This window comes from Hyaena hyaena, unplaced genomic scaffold (genome assembly GCF_003009895.1).
Source record: "Hyaena hyaena isolate Hyena2069 unplaced genomic scaffold, ASM300989v1 scaffold_79, whole genome shotgun sequence".
NCBI lineage: Eukaryota > Metazoa > Chordata > Mammalia > Carnivora > Hyaenidae > Hyaena > Hyaena hyaena.
The window spans coordinates 2,150,343-2,178,008 of record NW_024080711.1 but is presented as its reverse complement, the minus strand read 5'-3'; the positions used below and the strand labels follow the sequence as shown (position 1 = coordinate 2,178,008).

The following is a 27,666-nucleotide window of genomic DNA, read 5'->3' as shown; positions in this document are numbered from 1 at the left end:
ATAGGCCAAATGGCGATGAGTATTAAGGAGGGCACTTGCTGTGATGAATACTGAGTGTTCTGTGTAAGTGGTGAATTGCTACATTCTACTCCTGAAACCAGCATTACGCTATATATTAACCAAAATTTAAATAAAAACTTGAAATATTAAGAAACAAAAGAAATCAGGGGAGGTGTTACTATTGTTTTATAGATGATGTGGACAGAGGTTTTAATTTTTACAGTCTTGCATCAGAAGGCCCTTTAGGACCTTGAGACTGTGTTTTAAGTCAGTTAGGCTTTTAGGCATTTTCTGTACCGTTATGTTAAATTCTTAATAGATTTATGCCACCCCAGTATTTTCATTTCATATACAAAGAGATCTGCAAGACTGTCTTTTGGCATATGTAGCAGAGTGTTTAAAATGGCTTTCCACTGGTGTTGGCTCAAGAACCAGCTTTATTGTCACTTTTAATATTATAAAAGCTAGGAGCCTCAGTTTCCTCAAGCTGTAAAAAGGGATTAATTAATGTAATTAATACTGAAGTTGCTAATGGGATGGTACGGGAAGGGAATTGTAGAGTTGGCTTGTGACTCTTTTCTTGGGACAAAAATCAAAGACAGTACAAAAATATTCTTGCCATAACAAATTTCTTTGTATGCTACTATTAGAAATCAGCAAATAATGATAAAAGTGCCTATCAGAACTATTTTGTTTAAAAAGAATTTGTACACATAGTTTATTCTCCTTTTGTTTTGTTTTTAAAGGTTACGGGAAGTTTCAGAGAAGCTGAACAAATACAACTTAAACAGGTGAGAGTTTTAAGATATTTTAAATTTTATGAAAAGAATGATTTTTCTTAATTAGGGAAAAGAACTCGTTTAGGTAGAAGCTACTAAGAATATTGTAATCTATCAACTTTCTGTGAATTTGATTCTTTTGAATTCTAGGTTCTGTTCATTCTGATTTTTTAAGAATCTGGCATACTAAGGACATAATAACTATGAGGACATCATAATTATTATTTTTCAATATTGCTTTAAAATATGTAAATAACAATTTTTAGAAACAAGTTTTGCCAGCTACTTTTTTCCTCTGGTTAATTGGATAAAAACCAATCAACCAACCAACCCTAGAATGTGTTTGCCATTTAAGAAATAATTTTACTTTGTCTTTTTTTATTCCCTAGCCATCCCCCTTTGAATGTACTGGAGCAGGCTACTATCAAACAGTGTGTGGTAGGACCAAATCATGCTGCCTTTCTTCTTGAGGTAAATTGTCTCCTGTAACATACAGACATGAAGAGGAACAGTTAAAATAACAATTGTGCATTATCATGTATCTTACTTTTTAACCAGGAAATTTTCTATTTTTCTTTTTTTAAAGTAGAAGTTTCTTGCAAGAGTAATTTCAGAGATCACCCAGTTCTCTTTCCTTATTGTGTACATTCTCTGGCTCAGAGAAAGCGTAAACGATTTACCACAGCTTGAAACTAGTTAGTAACAGAATGGAGAAGTTCTGGATACCCAGTCATTTACTTACTCTGAATTCTGTTAGATTGGGATACTTTAGCTTACTTTTGCTGCTATCCTGATCATGTATGCAAGATCTACTTCTGCACATCAGGTGTGAGTGCCTCATGAAAAGGAGCTTATTCACTGCCTTCTGAATTGACCGTGATAGAGATATAATCTGTGTATTGAATAAATTCATATTTTAATACACATTTTTACTTGAGCCATTTTTTCTATTTTCTTTGCTTTCAGGATGGTAGAGTTTGCAGGATCGGTTTTTCAGTACAGCCAGACAGATTGGAATTAGGCAAACCTGATAATAATGATGGGTAAGACATTATGCCCTTTTTATTTAATAAGTATTTAGCTCTTGAAAGATATTATATTAAACCTGTGTTTTATTATAGCCCTCAAGTTAAAAAAAAAAAAAGCATTGTAGAAAATGAGGGACTTAAAATGGTGAAAATGGTTATTTTGTAGTTTGATTTTAATTTTTCTGCAAGTGGTGATTTATAGCTAAAATATTAGCATTAAAAATAGCAGAAGAGTGGATCACTTAACAGAAATAGGTTACCAGAAGAATGATTTATGTATGTGATAGGTCCCAAGTCAGACCTGCTCTTTAATTGAAATGACTTTTTCCATCTTCTTCTTCTTCTTTTTTTTTTTTTAAAGATTTTATTTTTAAATAATCTCTATACTGAGTGTGGGGCTTGAACTCCTGAACCCCCTCAACTCATGAACGCTTGAACCCCCCCCAAGTCACATGCTCTACCAGTTGAGCTCTGACACCCCTTGTTTTTTTCCTTTTTAATATTTCCAAACCCAGTAACTCAATTTGAGATTGACAACGGTGTTTAAAATTATAGTCTTTTTTTTTTTTTAAACATTTATTATTTTTGAGAGACAGAGACCGAGTGCAACACGGTTGGGACAGGGAGAGAGGGAGACACAGGATCCAAAGCAGACGTGGGGCTTAAACTCACCCACTGTGAGATAATGACCTGAGTGGAAGTCGGACACTTAACCAACTGAGCCATCAAGGTGCCCCAAAATTCTGGTCTTTATCAGCGATGATCTATTAAGTTACTAGATAATGTGTGATGAATTTCAGTTGGCTGCCTCTAAGGAAAGCATGATTACCTTAAAAAGTCTAAAGAATAGTTCATTTGCAGTGAAACCCTGAAAACGCTTTCAACCAGAAAGGAGTGCTGGATTGCCAGGAGCCTGTTGTTTGTTAGGCTCCCTCTTTGATGTGCAGTACACATTCCAGGAGGAGCAGTGGGAGAACTTGTGGGGCTGGGATTTGGGCACAGTCACTGCCAGGGTAGTGAGGCTGGGAGACCCGGGTTGTACCTGGGCAGTTTGGAACTGTTTGGTACTTGTTCTGCCTCCTCTTTTTCCCCCTCAGGTCGAAGTTGAACAGCAACTCGGGGGCGGGGAGGACATCCAGGCCCGGGAGGACAAGTGACTCCCCATGGTTTCTCTCAGGTTCTGAGACTTTGGGCAGGCTGGCAGGCAACACCCTGGGGTAAGTTGTGGCCACGTGATAGCCTCCACTGGTCTGGGCCGGCGCTCTGTGAGTGCTTCACTGAGTGATAGTCTTCCGTATCATCTAGCGCTGCGGTGAGGAAACTCCTGAACTCCGGGCAGGCATTGCCGTGGCTCATGGCAAGGCACTGTGATAAAAATAACCTATGTGGCCTAATTACAATTAACCCAGGCCCTTGACCTTTTAAAAATGTCTAATGATGAGATGTGTTTTATTATATCACTTACTGTGTCATTTGTGTTATTTCAGTCTTTCAGTGATGCTGACTTTGGTCTTTGTGCTAATTCTAGGGTAAAAGAATCTAAAATTTCTTTCTAGTATCCAAATTTGGTAGGTCTTTCTGAATTAATTTAGAGATTTTTGAACATCATGTAACTAAACCTGACCGCCTTTAATAAAGGTATTTTTATGTTTTTCAATTGACATATTTGAAATATAACATTATATTAGTTTCAGATGTATAACATAATGATTTAATATTTTTGTATCATGAAACGATTACCACTGTATGTCTAGTTAACATCCGTCGCCACAGAGTTAGAAATTTTTTTCTTGTGATGAGGACTTTTAAGATCTTTGAAATACACAGTAATACAGTATATTAGCTATAGTCACCATGCTGTACATTGCATCTCCATGTCTTATTTATAACTGGAACTTTATAACTTAGTTTTACTTTTTAAAGTATGTATAAAATAAAAACTTAATAAAATAAAACATTATTTTAAATTATTTATAAAATACCTCTTATACTAGTCAACTTTCATTTTATCTAAAATTGATAAGCTGTCAAGTTGAAATCATATACAGATTCCAAGCCAGATGATTTTACTCATTTTATACCTTGATTCTTGAATAGCTCGATTTTCTGAAATTACCTGATGAATGCTTAGATAATAATGCCAAATCAGTCGGCAAATGTGTTCAAAGGCTGATGCTGATCTATGAAATATGACTAGAAGCAATTTAAATTGTTTTAAAATATAGTAAGGGGAGAAGGAGGGTTTTAAGCATTTAAAAAATATTTTGACACTGAATTTATAGGTAAAGTTAGATTTGAAAATTGAGAGCTCCAAATGCTTGCTATTTTTTTTTTCCTTTTTGTTTTTATGCTGAACTACGTTTATTTTGAGGTCAGAGGAAGGTTATTTATTTGAGTACATCCTTTATTTAGTTCATTCTGTGCTAGAACTATTAATAGGAAGTATAACTCTGACCTTTATTGAAAATATTGAGTGTCTCCTTTTAATGGTCCTTTGCACATAACCAACAGAACAACAGTGTATGAGAAAGAATTTTGAAAATGATATGTAATAAATGAAATTTTCATTTCATTTGATAAATCTGGAAAAAGTTTGATTAAGAAAGAATAACTATTATGTATTATACTATGTCAAACTATACCTTCTTTAAAAAGTTGCTTTGTTTAATTGCAGGGTCAGCAAACTACAGCCTACGGGCTAAATCCATTTCCTCTTGTTTTTATTGACACATCAGGCATGATTGGTACTTTTACTGTCTGTCTGCTTTGTGCTAAGGTGGCAGAGAGGAGTAGTGTTGATGAAGACTTAGCCCACAAAGCCCAGATGAACTCTTTAGTGTTCTGCTCTTTACAGAAAAGTTGGCTCATCGCTGGTTTAGGTTATGCATTTATATAGTGGCATTTGTTAACTAATTTGTACTCTGTATTTACTTTTAAATTAAAATTTTTATTTTGGAATAATTTGACTTTTATCTGTTCTTAAAGTGCATAACTGAAATAATTTGACATTTAAAAAGTTATAAAAACTTTCACTTAGTTTCCCCAAATGTTATTAACATTTTAAATAACTGTACTACAGTGTTCAAAACTAAGAAATTGACAGCGATTAGTGCTTTATCTGCAGAGTTTATTCACTAATTGTCCTACTAATGTCCATTCAGGATCTCATGAATTTATTACCTCATGATTAACCTCTCCCCACCCCCCAGTCTAACTTTTATTAGTGTAGTTTCAGGTTCCAGCAAAAATGAGAGAAAGGTAAGAGATTTCCCATATATTCCCAGTCTCCACACATGTATGGTCCCTTATTAACAGCATTTCCACCTGAGCAATCCATTTGTTAAAGTTGATGAACCTACATTGATGCATCATTATAACCCAGAGTCCATAGTTCACATTAGGGTTCACACTAGACGTGGTACAGTCTGTGCGTTTGGACAAATGTATAATGACATGTATCTTCCATTATAGTATCAGAGTAATTTCATTTTCTTAAAAATCTTCTGTGATCTGCCTCCCTCCCTCCCCTTTAACCCCTAGTAATCACTGATCTTTTTACGATCTCCATAGTTTTATCTTTTCCACAATGTCATTTGGTTGGAATCCTACAAAATGTAGCCTTTTCAGATTGGCTTCTTTCACTTAGTAATAGGCATTTAAGTTTCCTCCATGTCTTCTTATAGCCTGTTAACTTGTTTCTTTTTAGTGCTGAATAATAATCCATTGTCTGGATAGTACCACAGATTATTTATACATTCACACACTGAAGGACATCTTGGTTTCTTCCTAGTTTTGGCAATCATGAATAAAACTGTTAACATTATGTGCAGGGTTTTTTTTGTGGATATGTTTTCAACTCCTAAATACTAAGGAGCACAATTGCTGGAATATATCTTAAGAGTATGTTTATTCTTTTATTATTATTTTTTGGCGGGGAAGTGAGAGCATGTGAATGTGTGTGTGCAGGTGGGGAAGGGGGTGGAGAGAAACAGAAACAGACAGAGAACCTCAAATAGGCTCCACCCTCAGCATGGAACCCAACTCCAGGGCTTCACCCCATGACCCTGGGATCCTGACCTGAGCTGAATCAAGAAGGCCGAGCCACCCAGGCACATGAGTATGTTTAATTTTGTAAAAAACCAGCTACTGTTTCCAAAGTAGCTATACCATTGTTTTCCCAAGAGCAGTGAGAGAGTTCTTGTTGCTCCATATCCTACCCAGCAAATTGGTATTGCATTGTCAGTGTTCTAGATTTTGGCCATCCTCATAGGTGTGTAGTGGTATCTTGCTGTTGTAGGTTGCGTTTCCTTAGTGATACACCGTGTGGGACATCTTTTTGTATGCTCACTTGCTATCTGTTTTCTCTGGTGAGGTGTCTGTTGAGATCTTTGGCCCATTTTCTCATTGGATTGTTTTTGTATTTTTGAGTTTTAAGAATTCTTTGTATAATTTAGATAACGGTCCTTTATAATATGTGTCTTTTGCATATATTTTCTCCTGGTCTATAGCTTGTCTTCTCTTTCTCTTGACAGTGTCTTGCAGAGCATTTTCATTTGTGCCTTTGGGGTCCTACCTAAAGTCATTGCCATACCCAAGGTCATCTAGATTTTCTTTGGTGTTCATCTTCTAAGAGTTTCATAGTTTTGCAGTTTACATTTAAGTCTGTGATCCATCTTGAGTTAAGTTTTGTGAAGGGTGTGAGGTCTTATGTGTAGATTCAAGGTTTTGTTTTTGTTTTTGCATATGGATGTACATTTGTTCTGACACCATTTGTTGAAGAGACTGTTTTTGCTCCATTGTATTGCCTTTGCTCCTTTGACCCAAAGATCAGTTGACTATATTTACGGGGCGTAGGGGATGGTGTCTATTTCTAGGCTCGGTATTCTGTTCTTTTGACCTGTTTGTCTTCCCCCCCACCCTCCCCCCAGTAGCACACTGCTTTGATTACCATAGCTTTGAGTCTTGAAGTCAGGTAGTGTCTGTCCACTAACTTTGTAGTTCTTCAGTGTTGTGTTGGCTATCCTGGGTCTTTTTTCTTTGCACATAAACTTTAGAATTAGTCTGTTGGTATCCACAAAATAATTTGCTGAGGTTTTGATTGGGATTGCAGGTGATGGCATTTTTGGCAAGAATACCACAGAAGTGATGATGGGCCTTTCTCGGCATATCATGTCAGGAGGTGCATGATGGTGATAGTTCTCATCTCGTGATGAGGTTACCTCTCATTAGTTAAGGTGCGGTTTGCCAGGTTTCTCAACTATACTAGGTTTCTAGTATAGTTACTGTACTCTTTTCTTCTTTGTAATGAGTATTTTGTGGGGAGAGAGAGCTTGGTGACTGTAACTTATTTTTATGCTTGATTTTAGCATACAGAAATGCTTTTTTGCCTTAATTATTTCTGTGGTGTTGGCCAAATTTTTAAAAAATTTCCATCATTTTATATTTACTAATTGGAATTCCACTTTAAAGAAGAATTTTCCTTTCTTGTCCATTTATTTCTTGTTCTATTTCTATTTAGTTCTTTATATCATTATGATCTCATGGACATAACGTTCTATAGTTTATAATTCATCACTGTTATGTTCAAATTGTCTTGGATTTAAGTTATCTTTATAAATAAAACTTGGATATAACCAATTATGATGGAGTGACTGAAATACAGCAATGGAATTTTAGTACTTTCTTAATAAAATGTGTGACACATAGAATAATAATAAAGTATAGAACATTTTATCTTGAATAAAACCTCTGTACATCTACTTCAAAGAAGATTGGGGTTAATCTTAAGACTTTAAAATGCAGAGAGAAGCAAATTTTTTAGTCCCCCTTACCCATCTTTGCCCAAACTGCTTTGTGCACCTACTCTTTTCTGTCACTCTCTCATCCAACACATGCCCCAGGGGCACCTGGGTGGCCCAGTTGGTTAAGCATCTGACTTTGGCTCTGGTCATGATCTCACAGTTGGTGAGTTCGAGCCCGCGTTGGGCTCTGTGCTGACAACTAGCTCAGAGCCTGGAGCCTGCTTCAGATTCTGTATCTCCCTCTCTTTCTGACCCTCCCCTGCTCACGCTGTCTCTCTCTCTTTCTTTCTCTCTCAGAAATAAATAAAAAACATTAAAAAAAAAAAAAAAAAAACAACAACAAATGCATGCCCCAGAAAAAACCCTAAGCTTTTTTTTTTTTTTGGGCGTTTCATGAGTTGAAGTATTGAGAAATGTCACAGATATCACAGAGTCCACCAACTAAGTCATTGCCAGTCATATGTTTACCTTTATTTGGTCTTGCTCTGTCCACAAAGCGTAAGCACTTAAGGGCTGATTGTTTCTCTTTGGCCTCTGTGAAAATTCTCAGCTTGTTAATGATGAAATTGTGATCAAGTTATTTTGTAAATTAAGAAATTTTATAGAGTCAAAAATATTTTTCTTCATGATATATTTTTTTCCCATGAGTTGTATAGTGGGTCCTTTTTCCTCTTTCTGTGTTGATTACAGTGAACTTTAAAGAAGTTTGCAACTTATAACCTGTAATAGAGAAGAAGGAAGGCAGAGCTTGAGTCCCCCCAGGGGATTCTTATCTACAAATTTACCGAATGTGGTCAGATATGAAAGGGACCATCCCCATAGACTGTGGCCACCCCTACTCCCTGTCCTTCCTTCAGACTCCAGGTTTGCTCCCTTTGGGTTGTGAATCAGGGAATGAATGGCTTCTATCTGAGAGCTGCATTTGGAAGATTTGGGGATAGTGGTTTTTCTTTTTCCATTAGCATAGATAATTGAGAATTCATCATTTATTTTGGCTGCTTTTTTTTATGGCTGCATAGTAGATAGAATTTATGGGACTTTTAGTATTTTTCTCTTTGGCCTTTTCACTGTAGGCAGGTGTTAACTACTAAGATTTATCCTGGGAAATATTTCAAAAATCTATGTATTTTTGTTAGTTAAACTCATTTCAGACCAGGTTAAAGGTAAGAACACCAAATTTAGCAGGGGAAGAGAGTTAATTGTGCTCAGTAGTAAGTTTTAAATGGAGATATTCGTATCTAAAGTCTTTTTATTCTGTTTGATGTCACTGGATGCAATGGATGATAGGTGGAAGCCACTTTTCATTCATTTGAGTTACTACTGTCTTTCCTTTTGAGTCTCATATGAGCTAGTAATTAGCCCTGGATTTGGAATGTAAAAGCCAAGCAGGTCATTGTAATTGTAAATAATTGAAGCTGGCCAGGTGGGTAAGATAGTAGGTGGTAGTAAGGCTGCAACAAACTAAGCGAATGTCCCATTTTTAGAGGAGGCAGCTTATCAGATGATTATTACCCTGGGAGAATACAGAGCCATTGTTGCCAAGTGCAAACTTCTGTGCCGCCCCCCACCCCCCATTTTGTGTGTTTGTTTTGTTGTTGTTTTTTAAAAGTAAGCTCTATGCCCAATTTGGGGCTTGAACTCCTGACCCTGAGATTGAGAGTTGCATGCTCCACTGACTGAGCCAGCTACGTGCCCCTCACCCCAGCCCTTTGTTTTTTGGTCTTAAGAAAAGCTGTAATTCTGTATCCTTATGTGAATATCTTGACTTAAGTGTTGGAACTAACTAATATTTTTATGTAAATAAATATATACACAGGGACACACATACCAATATTATATATATTGTGTGTGTGTATGTTCTTTTTTAAAGTTCATTTTTAAAATTTTTTCTTTAATGTTTATTTTTGAGATAGAGAGCAGGGGAGGGGTAGGGGTGGATAAATGATGGTTCATACTATAGTTCTGAGAATGCACAATATATTGTTTTTCTCTAAAATTCTCTTGGGCAGTTCTCAGGCTGTAGATACAGAAACCACATACACCGTTGGTAGAGCACATCAGCAAGTGTGGAAAACCATCAAAAAGGATTGCACGAGGTTTTCTAGAGATTTTTTTTTTCCATTTTACTGAGGAAACCTTTTTAAAAGTTGTTTTCTTTAGACATAGATTGTGCTTTTCAGTTAAGTGAGAAGAGAGATCAAGCAGTTTGTTGTATATTTGAGAGTTATTACACTTAATATAGTCAGACATCTTTAAGGGGAAAAAAGGCTTGGAAAATCAAATTTAAACTAAATCTGTTTGCAAGGGGAAGTTGAAGGTTTCAGCCTTAGGTAAGTACCATGAAGAATAGCCGAGAATAAAGTACCTGTATCTAGATTGAATGATCTCTAAGTATTAGGTTCATTTTAGAGAGGCATCAATTCTACTAAAAAAATTTTTTTTAAATAAATAGACGGGCACTGTCATAATTTCTAAGGCTAATGTGATTTTTGTGAACATTTTCTTTGAGGTCTGGTTGAATGCCGAAAAGCAGTTGATTTGAAAATCTTAATGCTCATGTTGGGGGCAGTAAGTGAAGATGGAAATGTCATGCCTTTCCTAAGTTTTCTCATACTTAAGAAAAAATTAATGATTTTAAATAATAGCTTTTCCTTGGTCAAGGTGATTAATAGTGCTAAGTATCAGTTGACTTAATACCTTTGCCAAATGAATGTTTTATTCCATGCAAAGCAGTTTGAGTTGTAAACTCTGAATTACACTTTTTGTGTAACATGTTGTTGGTAGTTACGTCTGATGAGTCTTCCAGGTAGAGGCAAGGTGTGTCCTATAACTCATTTTAGAACTGTGACTGGAAATATTTGGTATGTGGAACTTTAAAAATATTATTTCAAAAGGTGTATAAGTGTGATACTTAGCTTTCTGAAAGAGTGAATTTACATGTAAGTTAAGCATTAAAAACAAATGGTTTTATTTTAAGGCTCACTTCTATTACTTGTTCTATTAAAATATTATAAGCTATTACATCAATTAGACAAATAGCTTTGTCTTCACTTAGGGGAATGAACATGATTTATTTCAGAATGACTGTTGAAAATGCAAATCCTTTTAAATTCTCTCCCATTTTAGAAGTCGATGGAGTTCTGGAGTAGGTGGAAGTGGAGGAGGGTCCTCTGGAAGGTCATCAGCTGGAGCTCGAGATTCCCGCCGACAGACACGAGTTATTCGAACTGGGCGGGATCGGGGATCTGGTCTTCTGGGCAGTCAGCCCCAGCCAGTTATTCCCGCTTCTGTCATTCCAGAGGAGCTGATTTCCCAGGTATGGATCTTGAGAGACTCTTCACGGAGGCAGCATAACAGGATGAGGTTTAACTGAATGCACTGGGCTGGAGTCATGACTCGCAGCATGAATTGGGAAATTCTGATCCTAGAAAGCTGATTTTGACAAAATGTAATCACAGGAAACTTAGCATAGCACTCTTCTTTATTTTTGACTTCAGGCCCAGGTCGTTTTACAAGGCAAATCCCGAAGTGTCATTATTCGGGAACTTCAGCGAACAAATCTTGATGTAAACCTTGCTGTAAATAATTTACTTAGCCGGGATGATGAAGATGGAGATGATGGGGATGATACAGCCAGTGAATCTTATTTGCCTGGAGGTTGGTGGATCACAGTCATGGTTTTCTTATCTAATTTAGAGGGAGAGACTTTTTTTGACTGGGGAATGGAATTGTGAAATACAGTGGATTTTCTGAGGTGGTAGATATTGCTCACTGTACTATTTAATTTGTAGAATACTTTTTAGGGAAAATGGGGAAATGTTTTTGCTCAGTGGCCTTATGTTCAGTACCAGTGAAGACACAGATGTATATGCCTGACTTTATCACTGTCCGACAGATGACTCCAGAAAGTTGTTTTCTGCTGCCCTTATTACCGAATATGTAATAATTGCATGTAGATTTTGGCTGCATTAGGTCTATGCTGTTATAATATTTTAATAGAGATCATATTTTCTTGTGATTATTTAGGTAGCCCAAGTGACCAATCATGCATTTGAGGTTCCTTAAAAATCTTTGTTAGTAAGTTAACTTTATTCCCTAGGTTGTTAGGACTTTCCGCTCAGGGTATGTGAGTAGTCTTTATTTCATTTTAATCTGATTTAATTTTCAGAGACCTTTCAGTGGTCTGCAGATAGTTTCTGTATCTGCTTTATTTATATTTATTTTTGTTTATAGAGGATCTTATGTCTCTTCTTGATGCTGACATTCATTCTGCCCACCCAAGTGTCATTATTGATGCGGACGCCATGTTTTCTGAAGACATTAGCTATTTTGGTTACCCTTCTTTTCGTCGTTCATCGCTTTCCAGGCTAGGCTCATCTCGAGGTAATTTTGTGTTTATTTCTTCGTGATCATTGGCTGGCTGTATGGAGAGATAGTGATAGAGTTCACTATGTTTTAACTTTTAATTTTGTAATTATACACTAATACTTATTACTCTTTTTGAATGTTTTGGTATTAAACTAGTTATTTTTGATGTGGAAGAGCCATAGATAGTACTTCACTTTAGAGATGACCTTACCTACATTGTGGAATACCTATCAAGGGATTTGACTTATCTAACTATATTTTTAATTAGGAATATGGATTCTGAACTAAAAGCAGAATTCTACTTTACAGTGACATGCAGCATTCAGAAAACAAGTCTCTTTAGTTTATTTGATTAAAATAAAGTGATTATTCTGTTCCTTTTAAATCCTGGTTAGATGGAAGTGCGAAGTATGAAAAAATTAATAGAATGGGATTGGCTAATAATTAATATGTGGAAATGTTTCACTTATTAAATGCTACTTCCAAAAGTTTGAAATCCTTAAAAGGTATATAGTACATAGTAGAGGTTAGAAGATTTTGAAATCCTATGAACTTAAGACTTTCTTTGTATACCTTGGTATAGATTTAGCTTGCATTTTAACTTTATTAAGTCAGTTTTTTTATTTTCCAGAATGTAAAACTGCTTGATTCAAATAACAGACAAGAATCAGTTATATTACTTACTGATCATTAGTAAACTAGAAAAAATGCTGTTATATTAAGACCTTGCTACAAATATCTAGTACTTAAACGGAGAGCTTAAAAAATAATAAACTCCCCCTTTTTTGGTTGTTCTCTGTAGGTACTGCTTTTCACTTGAACCATATGAAGTTGCTGCTACTTCTGTTTTGACCTGCGTGGTTGGCAGTTTCATATGGTTCAACTTTATGTGGTTTCCAATCCGTCTTATCCAAGTCTTGGAAAGTATATTTTGATTACTTACTTAAAAAAAATATGAGCAAACAAAAACACTCCGCCGGCCCCCCCAACCCCCCCAACAAACTGTAGAGAGTTTGAAGGCCAGTTGCAGGAGAAGCATTTTTGTAAGGAAATCTTTTTATCTATCTATAAAGATAGTTAAAAAAAGAAGATTGTGTCTCAAAAAGTTTTAAATAAAACTGACCATGAACATCCAGTCTATAAGATTACCCTAAACAAGGGCTTGAATTATCAACATTTTTATAGTTAATGTTAATGAATTTATATTTCATCCTTTTCAGATTTTTTCCTTGTTTGTGTAAGGTTTTGTTTCTGTTTTTTAATAACTGAAGACATTCTAATAAATACTCTTGATTTACATATGTATCTAATGTTTTGACATTCTAATTTATGCACATTTCCTAATAGACAAAGATACGGTAAACATTTTTAATGAAAGCCAAAAATTTTTAATTCCATTAAAAATCCATTTTAAAATAAAGTAATTCTTTTCTAAAATTATGTAGTTGGAATTCAGAAAGTCTGCCTCTACATATTTCTTAAAAATAGCTTATAATTTTCAGATTCACTTGAAAGAGTTAATGTTTTGAATGTTGCATGTCAGGCTTATTAGATATACATTTACATTAAATTTTTGTGAGTAGATAAACTGCTGTTAGTTGCATCCTGAAGGGTCTTTACTAGAGAGTGGCTTACTTTTATCCCACTGGTGTGACCCAATTGCATACCAGTTCTCCTTCTTCCCTTAGAGAGAGACTCTGAGCTGTTGCGTGAACGTGAATCCGTATTACGTTTACGTGAACGAAGGTGGCTTGATGGAGCCTCATTTGATAATGAAAGGGGCTCTACCAGCAAGGAAGGAGAGCCAAACTTGGATAAGAAGAATACACCCGTTCAGAGTCCAGTATCTCTAGGAGAAGATTTGCAGTGGTGGCCTGATAAGGTATTTGGAAAGATTCCCACCCTTTCCATTTAAAGGGATTCCTGGCAAACCCAGCTGCCTCCCTTCCCCCCAAGGTTTCTATTTTATTTCAGATTTTTGTACTGCGATTATTAAAAGAAAAAAACTTTTTTAGTGTTTATTTATTTTTGAGAGAGAGGGAGACATGGAATCTGAAGCAGGCTTCAGATTCTGACCTGTCAACACAGAGCCCAATGCCAGGCTCAAACTGAGGAACCGTGAAATGGTGATCTGAGCCGAAGTCGGATGCTCCACTGACTGAGTCACCCAGGCGCCCCTGTACTATCATTATTTTTTAAAAATATTTATTTAATTTTGAGAGAGAGCACGTGTGTGAGCGAGCATGAGTGGGGGAAAGAGAGAAGGAGAGGGGGGCAGAGGAACTGAAGAGGTTCTCTGCTGACAGAGAGCCTGATGTGGGGCTCGAACTCACAAATCATGAGTTCATGACCTAAGCTGAAGTCAGACGCTTAACCGACTGAACCACCAAGGTACCCCTGTACTACCATTATTTAAAACACATAACAACAGACATCAGTAATATTTTTGTTTTGTTTTAAAGTGTACATAGAACGTCTTCATTTGGCACTACGTGAGTCATCTTAGATGTATTCAGTGGTGCCGTTTTTTGTTGTTGTGGTTTTTCTACTTGAAGTAAATCAGAGAAAGAGAAATCTGATCAGAGAATCAAAGAAATCTGATCAGAGAATCAGAGAATGGTAGTTCCAGATAACACATCAGTATTCTGTTTTAGAACTTCTTTTCTGGTGATAATTTTGCCACTAACTGATGGCCCTTGGTAGGAATTTGTTTTATAATGTCGAGTGGACCCTGGCTACTGCAGAGCAAGTTTGTGGTCATTGATAGAAGAATGCACGTCAGGGCAAGATAGGGATCTGTGTTTCTTTGATTAGTTAGCTGTCCTGTTTCATGGCACTGAATTCCTACAGACCCTTTGCTCTAACTGCTGCGGGAGACCAAGCAGGCTGAACAGGAACGGACTGGGAAATCTGCTCTGCATCCTGAGAAGTACAGTGGCTGGCTTCTAGAAGGCATCCAGGATTTGTTAAGTTGATTTGAATCTTTAAAAATCCATCACTGCCACATATGAAATAGAGTATCTGATGCTGTGTAGGTTTCGTTGTCCTGAGTGCTTGGTAATGGCTCCTGTAGGAAGCCATGTTTCTCATCTCTTTTTTGACTGTGCCTTTTTCTTCTAGAGCCAGTGGGCAGGAAGTTCTCTTCAGTAGGAGTAAAAGAACATAAAAATTTTGAGGTTAGTCTCTAACGGCTAAGGAGATTCTGATAGAGATTTTTTTTCTTTCTTTGAAGTTGATTTTGTATTTGGGATATTAAAAGAAAAATATTGTTTAACATTTAAGTTTGTTTATTTTTCATAGTTATTGTGAACCGTGATGTAGTTCATTTATTTTCTTCTGTATTCAGCTCATGTGGAAAGCTTGAATGCAAGAAGGAACATGAATTTTAATCAGTCTCTTTGTAAGCAAAGGTTATTCTGTTTTCTTTGGCAGCTGACAAACTTTCCCTGTATTGGCATTCTCTTACTTATTTCTATGAAACTAGACATGTCCTAAGTTCTGCTTTTATTCCATATGGTAGAAGGTGATTTAAACCTAGGGCTTTCTCCCCCCCCCCCCCTTCCGTTCATTGTTCTGTGTTTCCTATTTCTATTGCCTGGATCATATTAGCCTGTGTCTGCTTCATGTTGGCAGGAAGTAATAGAGGATTCATGAATCTGGTTTTATAGTACCATCACATATATATTAGTCTGGGCTTCTTTATCATATACTGTTTTTGATGAATGAGTGTTTTAAACAGTACAAGTTTAGCAAGCTTTTTCCCTGGCCAGTGTATGTTCTGATAGGCTTCGCCTGTCTTTGTTGCTCTTTACTAATAGGCATGTTTTTAGTACAGCTTGTTTTCAGAAACAGTTAATAAGTACATCATGATATCTTGAGACTGTGCAGACGTGTGTAATGTGTTACTTCCTTGATACTTAGAAATTGAATGAAGGAGGAATAGGAGTGTGTGAAACAAAATATATCCTACCTGTACCTTTTTTTCCCTATTAAACACCTAATTTAAAATATTTTCACTGGAAAAGATCCACCTTTTTTAAGTTTATGATTGAAATTTAGACATAAAAAATCAGTTTAGGGAAAAAATAGCTTAACCCTAAACATTATCATAGTTATCAACAAATACCAGTAGGCCCCCAAAATTGGGGGTAGTGATCTCTGGGAAGTGTATGGGTTTTGGGGGTGGGGGGAGCTTGATATGTTATCAAGAGTCACGTGGAGGGTGCAGGGAGATACAGGGTATTGTCAGCATGCACTACTTAGAAGTAATGTCTTTTTCTTTTTTTTTGGGGGCGAGGGAGGGTTAAGGAATGCCTGCCAGCTTAACTTCAGAAATGACTTCAACCAGTAATTTTAAATTGTACGTTTGGGTAGTAACCATAGTATTTTAACTCTTCATTTTGGATTGGGGGTACCTGAGAAATTCCATTTGTTAATTATCTGGATCAGTACTGACTTTCCTATTCCCTATTTAGAGAAACAACAGTTTCTTCAAAATTTCACCATTTTGTAGGCTAATAAAGTTCCTTTCATAGTAGAATGAGTGTTCTCTTTAAGCCTTTTACAGTCTAATCTTGGACTGAAAGTATTTCAGGGAACCTTAAATTTTAAATATTTCTATGCGTTATTCTTTGAGTTAAATGTCAAAGCTAGAATAAGAGCATACTTGGGAACTCTTGTGCCCTGTTGGTGGGAATGTAAATTGCTGCAGCCACTATGAAAAACAGTATGGAGATTCCTCCAAAAATTAAAAATAGAATTACTGTATGATCCAGCAATTCCACTTCTGGGTGTTTATCCAAAGAAAATGAAAACACCCAAAAAGATACATGCACTCTTGTGTTCATTGAAGCATTGTGTACAATGGCCAAGATATGGAAATAACCTTAAGTATTCATCAGTGGATGATGGATAAAGAAGATATAATGTATACATATGTATACTCACACATAAATTGAATTTTATTCCACATAAAAGGAAATCTTGCCATTTGTGGCAACATGGGTATATGTCAGTGGCATTATGCCAGGTGAAATAAGCCAGAGAAAGACAAATGCTGTATGACGACTCTTATATGTGGAATCACAAAAACAAAACAAAACACCAGGCTCATAGATACAGAGAACAGATTGGGAAGCATCAAAGGCAGGGGCTTGAAATGTAAAAAGAAGAAGTTTTAAAAGTTGTTAAAAAAAAAGGCATAGACTTTTTTCCCTTATTAATTTTTTAGTACCTTAAAATATAAAAACTTGAATTATAGGGATGTCTTCACCATGAAGACAGAGGTGAAGGTCATCAGTCATTATTAACTTAGTAGCTTTGATTAAATGTGTACTTTTTTTTTTTTTAAGCTTATTTATTTTGAGAAAGAGGGTGAGTGGGGGAGGGACAGAGAGGGCAAGAGCGAGAATCCCAAACAGGCTCTGTGCTGCCAGCACAGAGCCCAGTGCGGGCCTCGAACTCACCAAACCATGAGATCATGATCTGAGCTGAAACTAAGAGTCAGATGCTTATCTGACTGGGCCACCCAGGTGCCCCAATGCGTACTTTGTCTTAGGCCTTTTGCTCAGGTGCTAGGGAGTTTTATAGAAGAGTTTTATAGAAGGCAGAACAATGATGTTAATGCTTTGGAGTAAGTACCATTATAGAATTAGGTACCAGAGGCTTTGGGGAATTATAGGAGACCAGGGTGATTGTTAAGAGTGTGGACTCTGGAGTCAGGCTGCTGGAGTTTCTATCCTGACCCTGCCACTTACTAGATGTATGGCCTTGGTTAAGACCTTTAACCTCCCTGGGCCTTTGTTTCTCATCTCTAAGATGAGGATGATAATGGTTTTTACGTTGTGAGATTGTCATGAGAATTAGATGACCCATTATATGTAAAATGTAAAGAACAAGGAGATCAAAGGGCCTTTGTTCTATAAAGAGAACAGGCACTTTCTGTTGGAAGGGTGAGACCCCTGCGGGTTTGGGTATTCCAGGGGGGTCCATTTGGCAGTAAGTGTTTTGTGTGCTGGATTTTCTGCTGGTACAGAGTTGGGCACAAGCTGAAAGAGATGTGACCATGTCCGTTGTCTGACTTGGCTAAAAATGCAAGAAATGACAACATTTTATTGCTATAATAATGTAGCATAATAGGAAATTAACGAGTGGTCTGTAACTACCTAAGGGAGAAATGGAAGGAGAACCCCTAAGTCCAAGTTCCTCATGTTCACAGTTGAACCAGCCAAATCTGTACTGATTTCTGAATAGTTTTACCCCAGAATGTCAACTTTCTTATTATGATGCCCTGCCTCTTTATCATCTTCCCTCCCTCCCCAGTGTGCCACTGTCCCTTATTCCTATCCTTCCTCCTGTTTGCTTTTTATACTTTATATTTCTGGAAGCAGCTGTGATAATTCAGTTACTTTGGTAAGAGGATGTGATTTTCCCATTAGGTGATTATCTCACATGGCTTCATTTCACTTAGCAGTCAGTTCTGAATTTACTTTTCTCAGAATATAAGTTTAGTTCTATGTGCTGAATGTCTACATGTAAAATGTAGCTATATATATTTATGCCAGCCTGCTTCCAACAAGAATCTAAGGTGACTTTTAAGGGAAAAAAGATGCAGCTTTAGTCACGAAATACTGTTACCAAGAGAATGTACAGTTTAGAGTGAATAACAAATATGGGAGGGAGAGGAAGGAGTAATTACACAAAAATTCGTGCTGAGTAAATCTGCTGAAACTGAACATAAAAACTTTGCTTTGTGCCCTGTAATGCTTTCAGTTTAAAGCACGCATGTATCCTGTATTTTTAGCAGGTTTTTGGAGGAGTATGGTGAGAGTTGTTGTGTCATGGGCGATGAAGAAACAAACTTATGGAGCAAGTCAGTCCTGTTAATTTGCAGTCTTGTCCCTCACTGTCATAGAGCTGTCTTCATAGGGTCTAAGAGAAATAAAGGAAATATATTCACGTTTGTCTTTTGAATTGCAGAATTGCGTGTGATTCTCCATTTGTTTGAATTGTGTTGAGAGCAAATAGCCCCATGACATTTGGTTCCTTCAGCTCTTTGGAGCAGCCTCACTGTTGGAGCCAGTTGATCAATATGTTGCTAATCATACATATTGCTTCACCTTCAGGGTTCTAGAAGGGCAGGTTGAGTGGGGAGAGGTCTTTGTGGTTGAACATTTGGATGCTTCCAGGTAGTAAGAAATTAGCTATGTTAAGAAATTAGCTATTTGTGTCACAGATGTCATTTAAAAGGAGAAATTGTCATAGAAAGGAAGCGAAGGCAGGCATAGGAGACTGAGGAGAAGTAGATAGGCAAGGAAAAGTGAGGTGTGAATAAATAAAGTTGATCAAATTGCACATTGTAACCCTTGGTTGTATTCCATCTGCTTCAAGCATTATACACGATCCGGTGCTGGTGGTGCCGGCACATACCGGAACAGTGAGTGTTGGCTGATGGAAGGAGCATGTTTTCGAAAAAGATGAAAACCAGGTTGTATGGGGAGAAATTTAGGAATAGAAAGGCCAGCGTTTTCAAAATAGAAATCACTGAGTATAGATGTGGTCAGCAGGAATTTACCCTGCTGCTGGACGGCATGCTTTTTTGTTTTTTTTTGTTTTGACCCCTAGGTAATTTCTATCATTTTTGAAAGATTTCCATCTCCTTTTGGGGAGGCATTTCTACTTTGATTGACGACCTCAGTTCAATTACTTATTGTTATTCAGACAGTAACTTCAACCTCTAATGATTTGATTTTGTTAAAAAAAAAAAAAAATAGGGCTACAAAGTACTGATCTTTCAAGCAACATGCATCTCTCCTTTTTCCAGTTGGGTTGAAGCAGGCCCCAACTTGCTCAGAGGCACCCATTGTTATTAATACAATTAAAACAATATTTTCTAGGACATTATGAAATGAGTGAGGCTAAAATATTGTTCTTTTCTGTTGTGTTTCGTTTTTTGGTTTTTCTTCACATAACAAATCTAAATCAGGCAAGAAGCAGTAGGTGATTATTCCATCATCTCCCTTTGGTTGGACACACAGGTTTTCCACATTTGTCCATGATGGATTTTCAGTGCCTTTGGCATTTAGTTAGCTCATTCAGACCCTGGGGAACGCTGGTCTGTCCTGGAGAATATAGGTAGAGTCACTTTGGAGAGACTTTGTGCGCCCTGTTCTTGCTCTAGGGATGGTTTGTTCAGGATTGTACTGCTCTGGCAAGGCATTTTACTTGGAGAAGTTGGAGTTAAAATTCATTTATTCATTCAGTTATAAGGGTGTTCTTAGTATGTACCATGTGCCAACCAGGCCTGTGGGAATGTAGAGGTGAATATGATATGGCCCCTCCCACAGGGGACTCAGTGGGGAACACATACATTCACATACAGTATAACGTGTTCACAGTGTGTGAACAGTGGTAGACTTGAAGGCGTGAATATAGTGCTTTGGGGTTCACAGTGGAGAATGACTAATACTACCTGAGAGATTTGGTGGAGCCTTCACAGAGGAGATGATATCTGAGCAGCATTTTTAAGGTTAAGTAGGCATTGACCAAGATGCAGAGGCATTCCAAACATATCAAGCAGGGGCCTGGAGTCATAAAAGGGCGTGGTGTGGTTATAGAACAGTGAGAAATTCAGGGTGGTAGAGCGTAGGAGAAGAGCAAGATGGAGCAAGACTATGAGTGCCCCCGGCAGCTTGCCACGGGGTTAAGATGTTCTGCAGTCACTAGGAAGCAAACAGTTCTTAGAGGTGACATGATGAGATCCTTGGGGTTCTGTGTTTTTTGTTTTTTTTTTTTTTTAATGAGGTGAAGGCTGTTGGCATTGCAGGAGAAAGATAGGAATAGGGAAAATCTGGAGTCTGTTCAGAGGCTGATGGAATTGCCTTTGAAGGGGATTATGAGCATCTAAACCAGAGCAATGACAGTGGAGACAGAGGAAAGGAAGAATCTGAGGAATTGACGCAAAGGCAGCACTGTTTGACTAGTCACTACATTGTTAAGAGAGAAGAAGGGGTGACAGGAGTGCCCAGGTTTTCATGTCTCTCTCCTGTTCCAGGGTGGGTGGTGGATGTCACTCATGGAGAGACGGACTGCAAAGGATGTGCAACTTTGGAGGATATGGTGAATTCATTTTGTAGATGTTAGGGTGCTTTAAGACATCCAGTAGACAGCTCTTGTAGCAGGTTAGTGTGGAGGTAGAGATTTACATGTTTAATAAGCGTGGTGCCCCAGTGGCTGCAGTCAGTTAGGCTGAGGGTGGAGCATATTTGACTAAAGGGACAAGAGTGGAATCTGGGGCAGGGAGTAGATGGTGGTATGAGGGAGATGAAGGAAATAGCCATGAGGATAGGAGGAAGACCAGTAGGGAATAGTGGCCTGTGAACAAGAGACAGAAGTTCCAGAACAGATGAACAGGGTCAAATGGCTTGAAGAGTTTAAAAAGAGATGATAGGTTAATTAAATGCATGGGGCATTGATATGGCTGTTGGAGGTGCAGGTGTAGCTCTGAGTGAAAGCTGGTAAGGTGAAACATATGCCAAGCAATTCACTTTCTCATGAGTAGGCTTGAAGAAAAGATTAGTTTGGATGGTTTTTGGGGTTCTGAGAGAGGATTGCATTCGTGTGTGGGGGTTACCTTTAAATAAGAGAGAAGGACACTTCCTCTGAGATGAAAGTGGAGAGGAGAGGAGAATGGTGTTTTTTTGTTAAATCTAGAAGTAGGAATATTCATGAAGCTTGTGCTTTTCTGGCTAAGTAGAAGGTGAAGTTGGGGGCAGGCAGAGTAATCATAGTTGAATTTGATTGAGCACTTACTTGTGCTGGGTTCTGTGCTGTCTACTTTATATATATTACTGTCTTTGGCTTTTATTCTCCCTCTTTATATATTATTATGCCCATTATAGAGATAAAGAAAGTGGGTTCAGAGAAGTTATAAAACGTACCCAAAGTCACATACTTGATACGTGTTGGATCCAGGTTTTGGGCTCATGTGGCTTGATTCCATCATCCTTTAACTGAAGGGAAGAGAAGGAAGTGTGAGGTAGAGGTGTTATGATTTGATGCAGGAGCCTTGGAGAGAGTAGACACTGGTTTTCTGATACCTTTGGTGAAGGATAAGAGAGGAATTGCCAACTTGCAGAATTTCAGATTTGGTCTCTCATATCCCTCTATGGAAGTGACTTGAAAATAGGGCTGATGGGCATTGGTAAAATAGAAGATTAAAATTTGTGTTCTTTCAGTACACCTCTGCAACATAACCTGTTATTTATTATAAATCGTGGCAGACTTTACAGGCTTTAGCTGAGCACTGTAAGCCATCTGACCAAGTAAGATTGGAATTTGACAGAAAAGCAAAATGACACCATTAGTTTAGCCGACTCTAGAGCCAGAATTCCAAAGAGAAGCAGTGTTTAGACCAGTAGCAAAAGTACAGCCAAAAATCTCTTACTGGTAAGTTTTGCCGTGTGATTTCTGTGTAGGTTCTGATTCTGATCATTAACATTGTGTTAAAAATATAAAACATATAGATATTGGGGCACCTGGGTGGCTCAGTCTGTTGATGGTCCGACTCTTGGTTTTGGCTTGGGTCATGATCTCATGGTTCCGTGGGTTTGAGCCTGTGTCAGGCTCTCCTGTGAGAGTGTGGAGCCTGCTTGGGATATTCTCCTCTCTCTCTCTCTCTCTCTCTCTCTCTCTTTCTCTGCCCCTGCTCTTGCTCTCAAAGTGAATATAAAAAAATTATTGATTGATACTGTACATTTACATTTATTGTCAAAGATTTTTAGAATTTAGTTGACTTTAACACCTGGCATGTGCATCTCCTTAAAACAAAATGAACTCTCACCTTAAAAACAAATTTGACATTTGTTTCAGGAGCTTGGAAGAGCCTAGAGAGAAGGAATCTTCTGTCTTGACACTTGATTTTTCCAGCTTCACCTTATTTTTTTCATTTATTCAGCATATTTATATCACCAGCTGTGTGCACTGTTATAAAAAATGTGGATACGGTGGTGAGCAAGACAAAGCTTATATCCAAGTGAATGGACTGTAAATGAGTGATCTAGTATGTAAAGTTGTGAAATGCTGACATCTGCAAAGAAGGCAGAGTAAGGAGATGGAATACGAGAGTGGTGGTTTTGTAGGTAGTGTGGTTAGAGGTTTCATTTGAGCAGACTTGATTAAGGACTGGGATTGAGTCACGTGAGCAACAGGAGGACACCAGGGACAGGGCAGGACCCTGGGGCATGACCTAGGAGCTGGAAGGAGGCCTGTGTGACTGGAGGGCAGTGAGTTCATGGAGGAAGCCAGAGCTGCATTACCTAGGGCCTTGCAGGCTGTGCTGATGACTTTGCGTAGCTGGGGTTTATATGTTCACTGAATTAATCCAGATTTGATGAGGTGATTAAAGCGCTTAGGTTGGACAATTGTACTTAAACTACTGTATTATTCTTTTACTTCATAGGACGGAACAAAATTCATCTGTATTGGAGCTCTATATTCTGAACTTCTGGCTGTCAGCAGTAAAGGAGAACTTTATCAGTGGAAGTGGAGTGAATCTGAGCCTTACAGAAATGCACAGGTATTTTCTATTAAAGTTGCATCGGACAGCTCTCTATATATTGATATACAAAATAGTAATCATTTTTTGTATGCTTTCTAAGAATCCTTCACTGCACCATCCACGAGCAACATTTTTGGGGCTGACCAGTGAAAAGATAGTCCTGCTGTCTGCAAACAGCATAAGAGCAACTGTAGCTACAGAAAATAACAAGGTAGGAAACACTTTTGATTGAGAAACATTTCATGCTTAAATTCTTGGTTTTCTTCCTCTCCTTCTGCCCTCTTTCCATCTTTTAATTTTCTTTCTAAATCCACAACTTCAAAGCATCTCAAGCCTAAAGAGAGTAATCCAGTGTATAATCTTTTTGTTGCTGGTTTATCCCTGTATTATAATCCAGCTTTAGGGGTGGCTTTTTCCTTAAAGGGAAGGACAAAATATTCAAGGTAAGTGCTGACAAAAGCTGTCAGAGGTGAACTGGGAAAGTATGTGGCTATTTTGCCTTGAATTTTCTTTGGCTTTAGAGTCACCTATTATTATTATTATTATTTTTATGTTTATTTTGAGAGAGAGTGAGCAGGGGAGTGGCAGAGAAGGGGGGAGAATGTCAAACAGGCCCTGTGCTGTCAGTGCAGAACCTGAGGGGCTCGAACTCAAGAAACTGTGAGATCATGACCTGAGCCCAAATCAAGAGTGGAACGCTTTACTGACTGAGCCACCCACATGCCCCTTGAGTTGAGTCACTAAATACTTAAAAAAATTAAGTATTTAAAAAAAATTTTTTTTTGGAGACAGAGACAGAGCATGAGCAGAGGAGGGTCAGAGAGAGAGAGGGAGACACAGAATCTGAAACAGGCTCCAGGCTCTGAGCTGCCAGCACAGAACCCGATGTTGGGCTTGAACCCATGAACCTGAGATCATGACCTGAGCCAAAGCTGGACACTTAACTGACTGAGCCGCCCAGGCGCCCCTAAATGCTTTTAAAAATTGTTGGAGCAAATGTTTACTTCTGATTAGTTTTTTAGAGATGGCTTTAGACATTCATTTCAGTAACTGCTACATTATTTGTGTGAAGAATGTATTTTTAGGTTCTTGTCTTAATTAAGAACCTTTTCTGACTTACTTATTTTTCTGACATTTAGCTCAACACATTTTAGAATTCCAGTCTGTAGAGTATGTATGCCGTTTCGTAGTTTTGACCACAGTCCTTTTGAAAGATTATTTCTTCCTTATTTATTTAAGCCTCTAATATTTTACTTTTTAGGTGGCTACATGGGTAGATGAAACTTTAAGTTCCGTGGCTTCTAAATTAGAGCACACTGCACAGACTTACTCAGAACTTCAAGGTGAACGGATTGTTTCTTTACATTGCTGTGCCCTTTACACCTGCGCCCAGCTAGAGAACAATTTGTATTGGTGGTAAGTATCACAGGAAGGGGGAATTCCTTATCGGTGAATGCTTTTATGTGTATAGATAGGTGCTTTGAGAAGTGGGATACCAACATAAGAAGGTTGGTCAAAAGATAATGCTTTATAGAGACTAAACTTTCACTTTGGAACAAAGGAACACTAAAAAAACCTTTATAACACACACGTTAGTGACTGTCATTATGGAATTTTACAAAAGCATAAAATAGAAACAAAAATTACCTATTGTCCTACAGCCTAAAAGGTAACTAATGTTAGCATTCTGGAGTATTTAAATCTTTCTTTCCTACACACAAATATGTACTTTGCTTTTACATAATTGGAAGCATAGGCTATAGGGTATTTTTTCATTTTTTTTCATTTAACGGTTTTCCTTATATATAATTAAATATAAAATATAATTAATTACAGTATTTCATTGGATGTAAATTCTATGCCTCGCTTTATTTCTTTGCTGTTAGGGACTTTAAGTGTATTTTTCTGCTGGGTTTTAAGGAGTTAGTAAATTTGCATTGACAGAAAAATATAGGGGAATCTACTAATGAAATATAATTATTTGGAAGAAAATTTTGGGTGATCAATTTTCTGTAAAATATTAATCCCTAAAGTTTTAATAAAAACAGTCCCAGTTATGTATTAAAGCTGTGCTCAAGTTATGATTAAGAATAAGTTGTACATGTAAATATTCTGAAGCAAAAAATATTGTAGTATATGTAATTTCGGATTTATTTAATAGGCATCTTTGCTGCTTGCTTGACCAATTTATACTTTTTCTTTTCAGGGGTGTAGTCCCTTTTAGTCAAAGGAAAAAAATGTTAGAGAAGGCAAGAGCAAAAAATAAAAAGCCCAAATCTAGTGCTGGTATTTCTTCGATGCCGAACATCACTGTGGGTACCCAGGTAAGTGATTAGAGGTCAGCTGTCTTAGGGGACGTTGTTTCTCTTCAAAGTCACTTTCTTCCCCTTTAATTAATTCCTTCGTAGGGGCGCCTGGGTGGCTCAGTCAGTTAAGCTTCCAACTTCGGCTCAGGTCATGATCTCACGGTTCGTTGGTTTGAGCCCTGTTTTGGGCTCTGTGCTGACAGCTCAGAGCCTGTAGCCTGTTTCAGATTCTTTGTCTTCCTCTCTCTCTGCCCCTCCCCACCTTGTGCTCTGTCTCTCTCTGTCTCAAAAATAAACTATTAAAAAAATTTTTTTTTTAGTTACTTCCCTTGTAAGCAGTTTTATAAATGAATGTCCTTTGAAGGACCAGGTTCCAGTAGCATGTATATGCTTTTTTATTCAATAGTCCAGTGACATAGAGATTCTGCTCCAGTGTCAGTAGGTTTGCTTGTGGGGCAGGGTTCCCAGATTTGCCTAATTTTAAGAATCATTTGGTACTTAAATACAGAGGGTGGAGCTCCTGAGACATTCCTTCAGCTTCTCTGGTGGTAAGGCCTGGGGATGGCCATGCTAACAAACATCACAGGTGATAAATAGCCCGGCAGTTCGAAGGGTACTGTTGTTAGCATAGGGCGGGAGGCTTCCTCACATCTCTTTCCACCAGTTTTGTTTTTTGACTCTGAGATGGTATTAGGCTCCTATATTACAGAAGGCGACTTTTCTAATACCTCAGTGGATCAAATTGGGGTCCAAGCACTTCTGGCTTCTCCATTTTTTCAGGGAGTCTGCGGTGTCCTTTCTTTTCTATTTACATATCTGTGAAGCCAAATTGTCTCCATACGCTTTAGTCTAAGTAATGCAGTACAACAGACTGAATGCAGAGGCAGACCTGGAAATGCACTGTCTTCTGTTAAATCAAACATTGCCAAGATTTGCAAAAATGTAAACAGTGCCACTTTTCTTGCTATTTTTTTTGAAAATGCAGTTATTTTTCATAAAATTGTTTATATTAACATGGCATTTATTACTGTGAAATTTAAAAAGTTTTCAGTTTTAATTACTAATACGTTAAATACCAACTAGATAGGACCCAAATAAAATAGTTTTGGGTCCTCAGAATATTTAATAGGGAAAAAGAACTCAGTTTGAGAGCTGTTGTACTTTCATTCATTAGACTCTATGGAAGTTTATCTTGGGGATAAAAATTGGCGTATATTCTAGCAAGTGCTACAATGAGTATTTCGTAAGGCCTAGGAAACATAAAATATAAGTTATCTCACCTTGTAGCAACAAGGAAGAGAAAACAATTGAAAGTGCAATATGACACGTCATGTAATAAAAACTACGGTTTGTCTAAGTATTAGGGATTATAAAGTCCTTAAACAGTTACTACTTTAGTTGTTACTTTTCTACAAAACCCAGCTTATATGTACCTATTTTGTGTTTGTGCCTCTATGGTTTTGTTTTGCTTTGGTCCTTGTCACAGCTGTCTTACTCTGACTTATTTCTTGGCCTTCCAGCTGGGAAGTTTTTAGTGATTACCCACTTTTTTGAATATTCTTCAGCCTTCATGATTTATGTCAGTTGTTTTGGACAGGAGCTTCAAGGAGCTCCCCTTTTTCTGTTTAGTCCAAATACTGATTGCTCACGTTCTTAAAGTCCCTTGTTCACTGGACTCACTTAATAGCAAGATATCCTAGCATTTGCCTTATTAGCCTGGAGGATGACATTGCTATGGAGAGGGGAGAGCAGAAAAAACACTTTAAAGATGCACTGAAGAAATTTTTAAGTGAAATCGCTTGGCACTAAATTGCTGAGAGATAGAGG

The 27,666-nt window shown here is 37.6% G+C and overlaps 1 protein-coding gene across 5 annotated transcripts in view; it reads left to right on the top strand.

Moving 5' to 3' along the window:
• The window catches only part of UBR5 (ubiquitin protein ligase E3 component n-recognin 5), a 137,374-nt gene that overhangs the window by 42,743 nt on the left and 66,965 nt on the right, over positions 1 to 27,666 (top strand). For 3 of the 5 annotated variants that reach the window (XM_039233840.1, XM_039233837.1, XM_039233836.1), the window contains exons 2-13: positions 747 to 791; positions 1,169 to 1,250; positions 1,746 to 1,822; positions 2,905 to 3,024; positions 10,735 to 10,924; positions 11,106 to 11,265; positions 11,842 to 11,991; positions 13,647 to 13,858; positions 23,435 to 23,551; positions 23,634 to 23,744; positions 24,795 to 24,949; positions 25,740 to 25,857. In XM_039233840.1, coding sequence (XP_039089771.1) covers positions 747 to 791; positions 1,169 to 1,250; positions 1,746 to 1,822; positions 2,905 to 3,024; positions 10,735 to 10,924; positions 11,106 to 11,265; positions 11,842 to 11,991; positions 13,647 to 13,858; positions 23,435 to 23,551; positions 23,634 to 23,744; positions 24,795 to 24,949; positions 25,740 to 25,857 — 1,537 coding nt within the window. The remainder of the gene's footprint in view (positions 1 to 746; positions 792 to 1,168; positions 1,251 to 1,745; positions 1,823 to 2,904; positions 3,025 to 10,734; positions 10,925 to 11,105; positions 11,266 to 11,841; positions 11,992 to 13,646; positions 13,859 to 23,434; positions 23,552 to 23,633; positions 23,745 to 24,794; positions 24,950 to 25,739; positions 25,858 to 27,666) is intronic. The other 2 variants (XM_039233839.1, XM_039233838.1) reach the window with 1 other exon arrangement.